This window comes from Acyrthosiphon pisum, chromosome A1, assembly GCF_005508785.2.
Source record: "Acyrthosiphon pisum isolate AL4f chromosome A1, pea_aphid_22Mar2018_4r6ur, whole genome shotgun sequence".
Lineage (NCBI taxonomy): Eukaryota > Metazoa > Arthropoda > Insecta > Hemiptera > Aphididae > Acyrthosiphon > Acyrthosiphon pisum.
In genome coordinates, this window is record NC_042494.1 from 97,314,892 (window position 1) to 97,332,520 (window position 17,629).

At 32.9% G+C, this 17,629-nt stretch overlaps 1 protein-coding gene across 3 annotated transcripts in view; it reads left to right on the plus strand.

The window, feature by feature from the left end:
* LOC100165611 overlaps positions 1-17,629 on the plus strand; it is a 141,134-nt gene that overhangs the window by 106,840 nt on the left and 16,665 nt on the right. For all 3 annotated transcript variants that reach the window (XM_029487847.1, XM_029487848.1, XM_001944155.5), the window contains exons 4-5: positions 13,125-13,197; positions 13,330-13,494. In XM_029487847.1, the coding sequence (XP_029343707.1) occupies positions 13,125-13,197; positions 13,330-13,494 (238 nt within the window). The remainder of the gene's footprint in view (positions 1-13,124; positions 13,198-13,329; positions 13,495-17,629) is intronic.

Below are 17,629 nucleotides of genomic sequence, written 5' to 3' on the forward strand. Positions count from 1 at the left end.
TGACTATATTAAAAAAACCATCCAGCCCAAAACAGCGTGTAAAAAACTGCGCGGACTTTGAATAATAATAATACGTCGCGTCAGCCTCTTAACTCGTTGGCTATATTTAATATAATATATTATAATATTGGCTTTAGACGACGACCACTAGACTTAGATTATAGGTATATACACGGTTGTACGCAATAGGCTTATCGGACGTTAATTTGCATAATATATTATTATGATAATGCATGCTATATTAACGATTGCATTTCCCTAACCCCGGGCCTGTAGTAAATTAACAGATCTGTGAACTCGCTGAAGCAGTATTTAGACACGACATCCAGCAAGAACGTTTAATATATATTTTTTTCCAAATCATTAATCTTTGATTGTGGATTCGCTGCCATTTCGAAGACGACAACTGCAAATTGCAATGAAGACGAGTGTGTTGCGCAATACTTTTATAATATTTACAGTTTTATTCAAAATTTGATTTTTTAAATTATTATAATACCTCATGTCAGATACTTAGATATATTATTTATTTAAAGAGGCAATCTTTGGTGATATAAACTTGTTTTTTTTTTCAAACGAGAACCATGTTTTATTATTGTAAATTGTTAAATCGATGATATTATTTTGAATATGTTGATGGATTGAATTCAAAATTCAATTTAGTCGATTCTATAGGTATTATTAAACTTCGTGTTTAAAAATCTCTTGCATTTTTGTCCCTTAATATATTGTCTATGCCCTTAATAATATAGCTGTACAGCTAAACTAGTGTCATGAACTATTATTGTTATTCGCTAGCAAATACAGTAAAATAATTCAGAAAATAGTCGTTAAGGTTGTGATTATAAAAATGAAAATCATCTGCTTAACAAATTCACTGAAGAAAATAGTGATTTTAGTAAGAAAAAAAATATTTGTATCCACATTAGTCATATTATACTTAAGGATCCCAAATATCAGATTTTGAATGAATTTATTATTAAAGGAAAATACATTCATCACTCCAATCAGTAACTATAATGGTGATTAGCATGGCTGGTGAATTACCCCGTATGCGTTCACATAAATATTATAAATGCATTGAATAGATCGTCGAAAAATACGCAGGTATTATATATCATACGCATAAACGTGTATTATTATGATTTATTCGATTTCCATTGTTCGGGATCGAGAGAAAATATGCCTTTTCGTCGTATGTAAAGTACATAATATACAGCAGCGGCGGCCGCGCATACACGCGCTATGGTACGTTCAACTGTTATTGCGATTTTGCGCCATTATAACAATAGCATTTCAGTAATAATTATATTCTTATGAAATGTGAATTGTGATAATAACGATCGTTATTATACTTTCTTTTCGACGATCGTCCCACGTATCAGTGGCGGCGGCAGTAATAGCTCGTACTTATATTATAAACATATATTATTATTATCCATAATAGTAAATGGACAGAAGAGGGATTACAAAACACGACAATATCGTCCGCCGAAACAAAATACGTCGAACGTCGTGAGTGGGATTATGTTTTCCCGGCGACAGAATGGAATATTATTGAAAAAAAAGACTATACCCATGACTTTGTAAAAGAAAAAAATGCAGTCGACACGTACCTATATACCACGATGATATATAATATGACGGCGTAATAATATATCGGCAGCAGTCAGCTATACATTTTTAATCGCCATCAATCTCTGCCGCAGCGCACGCGTCCATTGTGCGTATCACAGTGTACAAATGTACAATAATGATATGATACGGTGTATAGATAGGTACCCATTAAATTTTATGTACGTCATATGGCGGCGGCGGTGGTGTGAAAGAACTCGATCTTGGCCTGTCAGTCCGTGTTTGGTGTTAATTAAAACAATACCTATGAGTACGATCGATGCCGCCCGCGGGCGAATTCGCGTTTTCGCAATCGTTGAATTCAAAAGACGACGCGATGATTTGAACGGAAACATTTATGATATAATATTGTTAGGTACACAAAACGTGCCGAAGAGATATTGTGTGAAGTTGGCATATCCTACCATGGCCAAATCGCTTCAAGCTAATTTATCCAAGAATTTATAAAATAACCGTATCCCCGTGGGGAATTGTTGATGCTTGGGCGTCAGCCCCCATCCCCCTGGTCACCACTCATACAAATCAGTCCAGATGAATAAATTGTAAGTTATGTACTATAGTTCTTTAATTGTAAGTAATTGTATGTCCATACTTGAGAGATTTAGACGTGGTGGGGTAGTCAACTTCACACACGTGACATGATAGTAAATATATCAGAACTTATATCAAATTCCCGCCGCAGCATAACTTACATCTGTCGATCGTTGTTTGACGGCATTGCGTTTTTTTCTCTTTCGACGCGTGTCTCGTGAACATATAGTCATAATATTATATATTATTATTTATTATTTATTATTATAATACCTATATGCACCTAGGTAGACATACCGATGGACGTTGGGGTTTAGGCTAGCACACATTAGTTTATTTTATTATTATAATATTATATTGGATCCGTCTTACAAAGGCAAAATTTGCTTTCGGCAGAACCAATGTAGTATTGTTACTTTTAATATTAGGAACTTATTATGACTTATATAGGTAAATAATATTATTGAGGGGCATATCGTATATTTTAAATGATGTTTGAATTTGAAAATCGAGTTATGAACATTTTAAAACTGTAATATTTTAATCACTTTAAAATTAAAATAACAATAATACCTTACGAGGTGTTCTATTCTAAAGCTAATGAAATTAGTTCTCCTGAACGCAGACGAGTCAACACATGCGCGGGTGTGGCGTCCTATTGAAATCCATAACGCTTTAATATCGCATTATTCGTGTGACACGATTGTTATAATAATTGTGATAGGCATCTATAGACATTCGCGCTGCGGGTTGCCTACGCGTACTAAAGGTATACAGTGCAGTGCATTGCGAAACGGGTTCGATCGTTTCACCCGCTGCAGAACGCCGTGATAAATCAACCACGTCTGAACCTCCCCGGCACAGATTTATTTCATCTCTATGATGTATCACGCGCATTTATAATATAATAATATGTGTTACCGGAGGCTCTCGCGCGCCAGCCCGCCTGGTTACCACAACAACGATGACGATACGTGACAATATAATATAACTATATATTATTTAATATTATACATTTTGCTGTTTTCATCGCATAAATTAACCTGAGTGCTGGGGAGAGAAGGAGAGAGGGAGGGAGAGAGAGAGAGAGAGGTTTGTCGATCCAAAAATAAGTAACAATAGTTGGTTAATTTTAAGTTTAAATTTAATAAAACATTTTAACTAGTTAATTATTATGCGTTGTAATTATTAAAAAACTCACGCTTATTTGTTATACTAAGCTATATTATATTTATATCTGGCACGAACACGATTGTTTTCGATTCGTTCTCGCGTAAGCTGCTGACGCACGGGACGCACGGGATCGCAATAATGTGATTGTTAACTGTATTAAGGCGAATAGGACTGTTAATTAAACACGCAGAGCTGCTGGTGAAGCGGTTAGCGCGTTAAACAATAATAATAATCGTCTCGAAAGTAAAGGAAAAGAACAAGCTCATTGTTATACTTATACGTTTTATATAATAATAATATAATATAATGTATACTCGCCCGCCATGTAGTCCGAAAATCGTTCAGACGAGTTACGTAAATGCGTAACAATAATGTAATAAACATTTATATCTATATGATGTGCCTAACTATATAATAAACACTCGTCAATTAGGTATATTATATTATTATTATGACTTCGGACGGTGTACCTATATTATTTTTCGTTTGTATTTTCCGTTCGTAATGCATGCCCCGGTGCAGCATAATGACGATGTCGCGGACTCTCGCTGCAGGTGGTCACTTTATTTAAAAAATCGAGACCCGTGAGTATCTATAATATTATTATTATATAAGTACCACGAATATACCTACTTTCTGTCGATCCGTAGATATTAAAATAATAATATTATGACGAGAGTCTGTACTGTAAATTCTATTCTATTCCCGTGGAGGTGATGGAAATATATTATTACATAATAATAATATGTAGTTATGCGTTGTCATTGTTTAGGTACTCACTTTGGTTTTGTCGCCGACAGTTAGGTAAAACTATTTTATGACGAGTCGAAAAAAAACACAGTATATATATATATATATAGGAATAACACAGTAACTACAATCGGTAATAACAAAAAACAAGCAGACACAAATTTCTAAAAAAGAAACAACAATAATGATATGCAGTTACTATATTGATGTTTTTATTTAAAATTATTTTATTCAAATCACAGTAGATACTGATAATAATATAATTTGACAGTTCAATTTTAAAATTTTTTTTCTAACGTAATTTACTCCCAAACCAAAGAATTCACGATCAATCATATTGACTATATTATTATGTCTGACATAGACTTTTCAATAACATCCGCAATCGTTTAACGTAGTCATATATTACAAGAAGCAACAACAATCACTTATAATAACATCATAATATTATATTATACAAAATATGTAAGTACGTTTTAATAATAAATATAATATAATTTGAAATGGACCGCAAATCGCTGCTTTCCCGCGTGAAAAGGAAAACGCCAATTCCAACGTATATGTACTTAAAACGTAACGTGCCGAACAGCTCGAAACGTGATAATTATAATTACATATTTTAATGTATCAAATACTTACATACTATACCGTCGTACTTATTATTATTATGTTATTATATAGTGCATCGGTGCGCATATATTATTATGTGCACCTAAATATTTACTGTCTATAACATAATATTATATACTGGGTGATTTTCTTTCCGTATTTCTAGGCAATATCTTACGCTACCACGAATTGTAAATGTTAAAAATCGTTTTACGATTGTTTTAAAAACGAGCAGGTAAAAATTTATGTTGTGACATTTTCGACGAATGTGATGTGACTTTTACCTACGTTAATAAGTAAAGATTTGTTTTAAATTATTATTAATATTTTTATTATCTAGCTAACAATAAATAAATAATTTGTGTATGTCCATCATAACCTTGTAGGTAATTTGATAACTATAAATATTGAAATTATGCCAATGTGCTAAAAACTAAGTAGGTACAATAAATTAATTAATTTACAGTATGTTTTAAAATCAAATTTGTTCAGGAGCCGAAAAATTAATCAAAAAATTAGTTCAAGTTGTTTTAAAAAACGAGAAAATCTAAAACAGCTCTTTTGTAAAATTTAGCGTTTGTGGATGTAGGTATCCCTTTTGGCATCTTCCATATTATGTTGTATATACTTAACTTTATTTTAAACATTTTTCTCCCAAGATCGTGGACCATTATCAAACATTTTTTAAAAGGTTATTAGAAGGTACCTTCTATAGGTAAAATGCTAAACTAAAAGCTCATAGTGGACTTGATAGTTAATTTACTTTTACGAAATCATAGAACCGTGTATAGAATTATAACGCGTTGTCTGTGTTGCCGAGTTATGTATAAGATATATTGAGGTTCACGATAAAATTAAATAACAATCACCCTGTATATTATAAGTATCTTGATAGTTGATTATAATATTATATTGTATTCGAAGGTGTTGCACTGGTATACACATATATAATAATATAGATAACGCATGGAATTATTTATATTTTTTTTTCGATTAACTTTTTTACTCCGATTTCTGCAACTGTCCGTGCGATTTAGGTCAACGTCAAATACGTGGTAAAATTTTTCGAATGGTGATTTGTGGGTAGGGGAAGGGAAATAATATTATCATTTCGTTTGTCGACTACAACCTGCGGCGCTAGATAATTTGTGGTGCGTATTATAAAAAATATGTACTTCAAGTAATTGTATCAACACAAAAAATACGAAATCTGCTCAAACCCGGTCATTAAGGACTTACCATTTATATAAACAGTCTATCCGCGCTAACTATATAATAATTTAACACGGGTACGTATACTGACTCGTTATCAACCATATCATAATGACATAATATACCTATAATAATATATTGTGACTTCGTTATAATAATATACACCTCGATTTTTTCGGTTCAATAATCACAAAAAAGTAAAACGTCAAAAGAAAAATTCGATCTAACGTGATTTTCATGCTATTTATTTACGATAAATTGCGTGTCTTATAGAAGCACATAACTCCTTCATATATATACGTGCAACATACACAAAACGGTAAAAGTAAGCAAAATGCAATTTGTAAACAAAATAATCAAAAACTGAACATCAAACTGTACAAACATAATATATTAATATAATCAATTGCATAATCATAGTTTACAAAGCAATGATTTTACTGGTAAAAGTATGTTTTTGGAAAAAAAAATGTTATGGTTTTACTATTGTACTACACTACTACACTTGAGTCTTAAATTAGTGCGATTGGAGCAACCTAGAATATATTTTGTTACTCCTCAAAATAATAACGCACTACTGCACACCACTCAACATTTAAAATGATGTAAAACATTAGGTACATTAATCGAGAAACTGTCTGGTAAAAAAAAATTGTAATAAAAATAATCATCCAGTTCATTACATTTGTATATAGGAGTTTAAATAGAATATATAGTAGTATATAGGTTAATAGTACTTATTTTTTTTTTATTATAAAGAACAAGGCCTCGACTACAAAGGTCATTGGCCGCGATTGATTTCATATTAATTAATACATTATAGGTAAATAGTTATGAATATATAGTAGGTAACAAAAACAATATGAATTAAAAGCGAAAGAAACAATATAAAAAAAAATTAAAAAAAATTAAATTAAATGGTTTTGTGTAAATTGGTGTCTCTTATAAAACTAAGTGTACTGTTGATATTTTGAGGTTCATTGTTGAGACATTCGGCGATGCTACTTGGCATGTTGTGTTTAGTTCTTTCTTCATTAGATTGGCGGCATTCTAAGAGGAGATGTTTGATGGAGATATTGGATCCGCAGGTGATGCATGGTTCTGGGTCTGTTTTGTCCATGAGGTGTTTGTGGGTATGCCAGGAGTGTCCGATCCTTAAGCGGGTTAGAATTATTTCTTGTTGTCTAGTTATGTTTGATGGGTTAATCCATCTATCGGTGGTGGGTTTAATCTCTCTTAATTTGTTGCCTCTCAGTAAATGCCATTCTTTACGCCATAAGTTTGATATGATATTTTTAGCTTCTCTTTTAAGATCATTTTTAGAAAGTAAGTTCAATATTTCGATGGTTTGGTCACTGGTTGCTTGTTTTGCCATCATGTCTGCTCTTTCGTTTCCTTCAATTCCGGTATGGCTAGGAATCCGTGTTAATGTTATAAGTTTGTTAGTATTGTTGAGAAGATTAATAATATTATTGGTAATTTCGTTATTTTTTGGGGGGTTTTGGATACTTAATAGTGTACTCAGAGATCTAATTAGTGTTTTGTAAACATTGTGAAGAATTTTACTTTGAGCACCCCATTTGTTGTTCGCTAGTATTTTGATTATTTTGGTGGTTTTGGAAGTATTCGTTTTTAAGGCTGAAAAGTGCTTATTGGCTATTATACTTGTATCGATATTTAAAAACAAAAAAATGGTAGAATAATAATAATATAATTGTAACGAGGCATTAAATCTGCAGCAAGTGGCAGGTAGTGTACCTACAACAGGGCTTATACGTCGGTGCTGGATAAACGATTTCTACAAAGCGAAATCGTCGATTATCATCGGTATTTTGATACAAGTGCACACCATGGTGGTCGTTGAATCATGAAAATGGTGCGATTATTTGACAACAAAACTAAAACGAAATATTATTAGGTACACGCCGTATGACTGCATCAACGATGACGATGAAAACCGTTTCGTACTTGAGTTGACATGCCGAACTTGAATAATATATACATTATACATTGTGTGAAAAGATTTAGAAACATTAAAGGTTAGGTTTTGTTAGGTGACGGACTTAAGTCGCGCGTGTCAGTTTTTCAAAAAATATTATTGACTTTCAAGACGATTATTTTTTTTTAGACAGTGGTGTTGCCCCTTTGCCACCATCGACTGTATTACATACGTGCAAACACGTAAATTCTTAATAGTTCGATAAACAATAACTGAGCTAGAGAGGCCTTAACAGATTCAAATAAGTTTGATAAAACCCAGACCTGGAAATTCTTAAAATTTTTTCGGATAAAGGTCATATTATTATATACAGATGTCTTGATTGGAGACGTGTCAAGTATTTCATGGGTTATGAACTTATGTGTAGTTTTTGAAAACGAAAAATTATCGGCCCACTCCTTAAATGCTTGGCACGCTATTCAAGTTTCTGTACTTTAGCAACGGATTTCGGTGTCATTCCTCGCAATTCAACGCTTTTTCTCCGTAATTCTCTATATTTTAATACATTATTTATATTGGCAATTTAGGCGTATATTCCGAATACTTTATAATATGTCCAGACTATGAAGACACGATCGGATTATTACGTGAAGTTTTCGATTTGTTATTTTCATTATTGTTATTATCATTATTAAATATTAATATTACTCATTATTATGATTATTTCTTTTCTTTATTCGATCCGTTATGTGTTTTTAATCGTGTACTCGTGTAATAATGGTATTATTGTTATACATTTTTATAGTGCATCAGTTGGGAGCAGCGAACGGCTCGTAACAATAAAATACGACACGAATCGTTATTAAATTATTACGCAGTTCTAGACTGTATTATATCTAATATTATGTACTGAGCTACTGTTATGGCTTTTTTTCGCTTTTCTTTTTCTGAACGATTTTTATACCATGATAAAGCTTTTACCATTCTTACTCTCAGTGCAATATATAAGTGTGCATGTAGGTTTCTGCACACCGGTCGCTTTCCCCCATTACGCCCCGTTATTAATCTTTAACCTGGCAATGAGTTTTTCGACTTGGCTTTAATCGCGGGCGCGCGAATATACAAGAATAATATAATACGTATAATATAATAATTGTGCAACTATAGGTAGGTACTGCAGTTTCTCGCGGTGAACGGGTGACCCGAAATTATTGCGCATGCAATATGCATTTTCTTATTACATATATATATATATATATATATATAGGCACTGTGTATTATTATCCCCTTTATCACCGACCCGCGTTTATATAATTGCGGGTTTTGAGGATTTGAACGACATTTTTAAAACCTTATCTCCGCGTATCATTATATTATTGTAAAATGTTGTTAGGTGGCGTTTGTTGTGATTTCACGCGTTCGCACTTAAATATTATTATTTATTATACACTGCGACCACTACGATTTCTTGCCGGAAATTGAACACGTTGCTGTGAGGAGACCAGGAGGAGACATTACACACAGACGGTTTCCCCTCCATTTCGTGTAAAAAACTCAAGGAATCGAATTCACGTTTAACGGGATTGGGCATCTTAGATTTTTGAGTGTGTAACGTGAAAACGAACAAAAATTTAAATCCATAATATTATAAGAAACGCTGCGAGAAAAAATATAAAAATATAAATTCGAATGAGGTGCGGTATGGGCGATGGGCCCCGAAAAAAAAATCGGGTATTAGGTAAATGAGGGGGTATACAAGTGTTTCACGAATTTATTCGTTTAAGTGGTCGTAATATTATAAACGCATTGGCTTAACGTCTGAAGAATTATTGAGATTTTTCGCTTTATCGGTTTCAGTTTGTTGGGATGTAATGAGTAAAAAACTGGAAAAGTGAGACACACGCACGTGCGATTAACGTCAAGGCAGGATTAATGCACGTGTCGAATCAGTTAATTGAGATAACGATAAATTAACGATCTCGATCGTATAATAATAGACACGCGCGCTCGCTTAACGATGAACGAGTTAGGCATTATTTAGACAAATCGATCGATTATAATAAACAGCGGTAACGTTCGCGAATTCGTTACAACCGCTTGTCCGTCTGCACTATGCAGCAAAATTAAAAAGATCGCGTGCGTGGGTGACATAATATATAAACTCTTTACGTGGAACTGTGGCCATGTTATTTTTCTCGGGAGAAGTTCAGGGCAACCTTAATTTTTTCCAGGCTAGACTTCCAAATACTTCTGTCATATATATGTATATAAAAATAATGTCATTTTTTACAATTTTTCATAAAGTCCTTACTGTATTATCCAATTAGAAATGTTCGGACATAGGTAACTTTTTCTATTACTAGTATAATATTTCGATTGCTAAAAATAAGAACATAATACATTTATCGATGATTGATAATAAAAATGATAAAAATATATCTATGATAGAAGTGCGTTGGTTGGGGTGAAGTAGCAAAGCGATAATTTCCCTTGATGCACGTGATCAACCCTGTCGTCTTTATCACAAGTATAATGCGTGGTGCAGTTGGTCATCCACGAATAGTGTTCGTTTTCACCGTGAAATATCGTACCATATTCGACTATATTTTTAAATCGTTTATCATATATAGATCGTCGCCAACGCCATTATAAAACCGACAGAGTGTATAATATGATAATAATAATATGTGGTGCGGTGGTGGAACAATGGGTCTCTGGGCGAGGCGCCGCGGGGGAGGTGCATATATAATACGAGCTCAGTGAAAGTGCTGCCCGGACTGGGTCAGTGTTGCATAATAATAACGCAGCGCTCGCGTCCTTGTTGTTCTAGATTCACGCGCGCTCTGTAAATATATATATATATATATTATATATATATACAGTCGTGTAAAAATATAATACACTACACACACACACACAAACACATAGATTCTTTCAACCGGTCTGGGTGTGGGGTGCGTGGAGTGGCATGATAGACGTGCAAACCGAGAGGCCGCAGAAATTGCAATAATATTATATGTTATATACGTGTATGCCTACACTATTATAATACATTGTGGTAGGTATTCGGGTGCGTGCCAGACGTCTCGAGTCCGCGACTGAATGTGGTGGAGGTGACGTTTACGTATCACCCGGCCGTTGCTCAACACTATATAATAATAATAATTATTATTATTATTATTGCAAACGTACTACAATGATGATAAAAACGATTCGCGGTCGACGCCGACGCGAGAAATGCTACCGCGATACCGCCACCGTTCTGGCAGTTAAGAAATCTTGGTGTAAAACCATAAGCCGGCCCCAATTTATTATTGTCTTACCTACCGCGGTAACACTCCCCGTGGCGTACACGTCATTATTATTATTATAAATAATTGTTATAAAATGCTACGATCAATAATACGACCTACCTTATGTATACCATATACCAAACTTCAGTCACTTTATTTTTCCAGAAAAGATTCCTTCTCGTTCATGCCTTTTAATAAAAAAATAATAATATGCATCTACGAAAATTCAAAACGAACTGCGTGAAAAGCGATGAAAAATAGAACGCGAGCTATTTTTTGACAGATTTTATAGCGATTGGCACACTTCTTATTATCTTATTATCGTACAGGTTGTATGAAACCAATATATTATAATATTGTCGATCGAGGCGTAATAAAATCAATAACCGAGAGCAGTCCTTCGACACGACAAAGTACCTAATAATAATAACATTACCGGCAATGATTACGCGTTTTTGTGATCGGACACGCGTGTGGGCTGACGACGAAAAATAATAACACAAGTACATAATACATACATGTATAATAATTTTACAATATAATATAATATAACATTATTGTTGGTGGGTGTGTAAAAATTAATTTCCAGCTCTTTTCTATTATTATTATTTTTACATTGGACTGAAATTCACAGCAATACTATTATTATAATTTATAGTATCCGCGATGTATATAATAATATATGGACAATACAAAATAATAGTAGCAGCAGCCGCGTCTGTTCGATCTGCAAAGCTAATTAAAATATCCTCGACACGTCAGCTCATTCGTGCTTCCCGAAACATTTTTGTATTATTATTATAAAACATTAAGTATGTTGACACGATTAATTATTTAAATAAAAAATGAGATTATTTTTTTATTATTATGTATTATGATGCGATTTTAACGTAATAATTTAACCTCGTGTCCTCGTCCGAATTCAATATAATGTTATTATGGACATTGATGACGCCTGACACCCGTCGTTATAGTCACTCGATGACTAGCTCGAAATCGTGGCGGTCATTTTGTTAGTATAGGTACGCAATTATATTTATTTGGATAATTTTCAAACGCGGTACGGATTGTGAAGTCCGGGAGCTTCGCCATATTACCCACATTATTACTTATTATTAGAGATCGTGTTTCGATTCATACATAATATATTATAAATAGGTATACAAATAGTACATACATTAATACATAAAGTATAACATGATAAATAGTATGTTGTTTCGTGCGATATAATATATAGTCGTCGTGTAGTATAATAATTATGTACCCATATGTAAATATGTAATACAATAATACATGCACTATAAAATTGCCCACCGCCAACTCACTGCCAATGACATTACGAAATAGTAATAGATGTCGCCTCCCGAAGTCTTATCGTTAATATTATATACAAGTCGTGTGTTATACACTTATACATAACTTAAGTCTTAAGCTTACTTACGCGCATTTCGTACTGTGACTTGCGGCAATCGCCGAGGAACGCGACAATACTCAAACTAACTTTGAGGTTATACTCAACCTAATTTACAACTAATCTTACAACATGTATAAATACCATATAGTACCCCATAATATGTTATGTATATTATGTAAAAATACATAAGTGCATTATAAATAACATTTATAATGATATAGATTATTATAAAAACCTTTTTTTCAAATTAAATAATTGTTAGGCGCATCCGAATTCCTAATCGCATGCTAAAAAAAAACCGCCAGATTTGCACGCCATATCTTAAAATAATCCTAGTTACCTTTACCTAGTTGTATAGCATGTGAATTATAATTATTATACATCACATTTTTACTTAACTTCATTTTGCTTTTTTTGTGAAGCTTAACTCAGAACATCATATTAACCATAAATGTTGAATAGGTATTCGATTTCCAGGTATAATTTTTGAAAAAAACAGATACATGGGCTGTGTGATAAATATTAGATAATAGATAATATTAAAATAATAATGCAACTTTTGTTTCAGGATTGGCGTGAACGGCTTCGACAACCCAATGCGGGATCCAAAGACCGAAGAAGTGAAAAAACTAGTGGGCCTCGTAAGTTAAAAAATAAATACACACACACACACACACACACACACACACACACACAAACAAACACACACGTGTCACAGAACAATATAATATTAATGAATAATCACATTAACCGTCGTCTCGTGTTTCGCGCAGGGTGTCAAAGTGAAGATGGACGATCAGGGAAACATTCTCGTGAAAAAGCTGTCCGGAAAGAACGTATACGTAAAGAGCATATCGAACGCTGGTGAAGAGACCAGCATCGGGGCGGACGTGCTCAAATTACCCAACTACTGTCTGGAGAACGACAAACCGGTTAAGGTTAGTGTATTACAATGTCTAGTTTTAATATTATTTCATATATTTATCACGTATATGACGTATAATGCGATAATAGTTTGATATTTTACTTTATCACGCCTTACCACGGCTACTAAGCGCGCAGATCAAACATAAAAATATCCCTATTATACTAAAATATTTGATTTATTTATTATCTTCTACATAATCGGATAATATATTATTTCCATGCCAATCAAAAAGTAATTAATAATTAAGTAGTAAATAATTAAATACTTAAAACTCTATTATAAATCATCAAGTTGTGTAAATATTTTAAAAATAAATTGATTGCAAGGGGGAGGACGACCCTTAGGTCACGGTGGATTGGTGTGGAACAGAAGGAGATTGGTGAGCGAAATGAACAAGGGACAGAGATTCATAGTCAGTTGCATATAAGATTATTATTAGAGATATTAGAGATTAATATAGAGATGTCTGAAAAATTTAGATACGATCATTACGCTCCGTTGTTTCAAATTGGAGATTCATTAAAGATAGATGGAAATCCAGTAGATTATTACATTGTCATATTATATTCTTTAAATTTGACTTATCGAATAATGTGTTTATGAATGATAATATTATTATAGCACATGTATGCTGCGCACCACAAATTGTCATTCGATAATAATAGTCTTAAAATCGGGTTGCTCTTGTGGCCTGACTTAAAAACTGCAATTGACCCGTAGGATTATAATACGCATATCGGGCACAGAAAAACATAATATTATCATATGGCTTCCTATATCAATAATATTTACATACGAACGGCGGCGAGACATTGTGCAATCGAAACGGTAAAAAAAAAATTAAAAAAAATCTACTGCATTTGTAATGTCTGTTGCTGCTGCAGCAGCTTTGCCATTTACCGCATTATTATTATTATTGCTGTTATTATTATTTACGGTCGGTCAGCGTATAGATACTACATATATATAACGAATACGAGTTTCTCGTGTGATGCTGCAGCAGAAGCGGTGACACAAAGTCGGTTACGTCTGTTGCGGTGTGGTGGGGTAGTGAGCGGTAACATAAAGAGACGACTACCGCACCGGTTAACCGGACCAAACGAAACAAGGTGCGTGTCCGCTTCCCTCTCCCTTCCCTCACCCCTACCCAAAACCCCTTATGACTAGATAACGCTCCGACTTTTATGTCTCCATCGCTTATATATATTACTGTACCTATATAGCTGCAGCCGTCGTCGTGTATGTATCCTATAAAGGCACAGCAGCCAGTGCTCGGTTAGGTTAGGTTAGGTTAGGTCAGTGCATTATAATAATGATATAATAAATTCACGCTCAAGCATGTTGCTATATACGATTAAAAGTCTTAAAAACCATTTCTTAAAACGCGGCATAATAATTTTTTTCAAAGACCTTGACGATAAATAATATTTTATGTCCGGTATTATAATATATATTAATGTTATTATATTACAACTACGGTTTGTTCAGTATATGGGTAAAGATAGGTACCTACTACTGTACTATAGTATTGCTTATATATATGCTCGTTGGACTATACGACGACAAGAATATTACGCATAGGCTTGTTTGCGGGGGGTGCCGGTTATGTACCAGGTTCTCTAACAGCGAATACTTGCTTCCCCTATAGCGGATACTTGATTCCCTTATAAATTCAATATGAATATTACCTTTATCTTAAATCATCAATCTAATACAAATACCTGTAATGAATTAGTAGATAAGACATGGGTGCGCTCTGCTATGTACAGACTAGTAATAGATTACATCTAATAATTACCTTTTGTTCATAAAAATTTGGTATCTGTCAAGTTTATGAGTTTATGACAAACTCGCCAATTAAAACAAGTAGTTTTTTAATTTTGGCTGCTGAAAAATATTTTTCTAAGTACGTGGTTTCCAACAAACTATCAAAATATATGGACCAATACAAAAGTATGCCTTAAAAACCAAAAATAATTGCTAAAAACCCATAAATATGTAAAGTTATACTCACTAAAAATGTTGGTTGTTTCATCAACATTGTTGTAAATCGTATTTTGTACTTACATATTATAATACAATAATAAGATCAATCATGAACAATATGCATGTGCACAAATAAGGGCTTCAAACACGTGAGGGCTTCCAGTGACGATTATTATCCGCCGTAGATGGTACAATTATCGATAATCGTTTCCTCACCAATGCAGACTATGCCAAAGAAAATGATAAACAATTTTTCGTGAATTTCGGTTGTATATTATAATTAAAATTAACTCATAGCTTATAATACATTAAAATTGTTGCGAAAATCCTTTTTCCGATTTTTCAGTGTCATAGAATATAATCTGCGTAGGTATATAATATAATATTATAATTATATTGTTGTTATATTCTTCTTGAGATTATCATCGATCAAAGCAGTTCTACGCGTATTACAATGTCTATATATATACTGAACAAAACAATAAGACGCGTTTGTGTTTGTAATATTGCAGAAACACATTCGGATGTGGACTTTGAGCAAAATAATATGCAAATGATTTCATCAGACGGAAACCATTATTACCGCTGTGGTTCCGATATCGAATTGTACAATGGAACATTATTGTATGCGCGTCTTACAAGGACTTCTCTATCAAAGTGCATATTATAATAATACATCATCATCATATAATAAACTATTATTGTAATATAGGTACCAATATATATTACATCCGTTGTGCCCATATAAAATATGATGCATTCAAATAGGTACTATGACATAATATTAATCTTTTTCGATAACATATTTTTTTGTACCTACATAATATTTACCAATGACGATCCACATTGGTATGAGTCTACCCGTTTCGATAACGTATATCCGAATAATATTATTTACTCATCTTTGAAGTATAATTTGACAAGAATGTTTTCGGAAAATGAAATCCCCGTGCCGAACGCATTCCAATCTTGAGCTAATAGAACTAACATCGATTGAGCCGGTTTGTAAGCTTCGTCCCGTACCCATTTGTTGATCATACACAATAACCAAGCATGTTCACCCCTATTTTTCTCATTAATAAATAATTTATTTAAATTTTGATTTTGGAATTTTTAAATATACCGTAAGTAGTTAAATATATTGTAATTTTTGAGTTATTCCTTATTTTACTTAGTGTACTGAGAATAACAGTTCCATGATAATTAGTTTGGAAGTTATGGACACAATGGCGATTTAAACATTTTAATAACTAATATTAATCCATTAACATTAATAAATCTATAAATTATAAAAAGCTCAAAGTACCTATAATAAATATTATGGATCCAATATTATAACGTATATTTATATTTTTATGAAACCATTTTTAAAGACTAGGTATTATTTGCTTTGTATAAACATTGAGAAACTACTCGTTCGAATTTTTAATTGAATAGGTACATCACAGCATTTTAAAAATAATAATCCACTAAATAATTTACTGAAAAAAGAGGGGTGGGGTATTAATTTATAAATCAGATTTTGAATAACTGCATTATGGAAGAAAAAATGGGGTGAGCATGCTTGGTGAATCACCATGTTTATACAAAATATTATATTATATTTATTCGGTAAATAACATTTTTTTAGTACTTATTGTGAGTTACCCATCACCGGGTTTGCAAACAACGTCATATACGTTTTACCACTTTATATCAGTTTCCGTAAAAATTAACAACCGATGCATTGTATATATTCACGGAAAAACGAGCGTCTTTTTATACATTTATAACTATAGGTACATACATATATATATATATATATATATATATATATCAGCTGTATATAATATTCTATTGCGCTCGTATAGTTTATCAAACAATATATATATATATAAATCGATAAAGCGAAGCAGATACCTAGGCATATACTTAATATATATATAATATAGTGCGTAGGTGGTCGTCATAATAGTCATCGTCGTCGTCATTGTCGGGGCAGTTTTATTTTTTTTTTTTATTTTGCCTTTCCACTTCGACCATGCACCGCAGAATTATCTTACAATAAAACGCATTATCAACGCGTTTATACAAAATATTTATATACATGTATTATAATATATATTATATACGACCGAACAAAACGCGTAATTAGAAATAGGTATCGTTATGGTTTGACG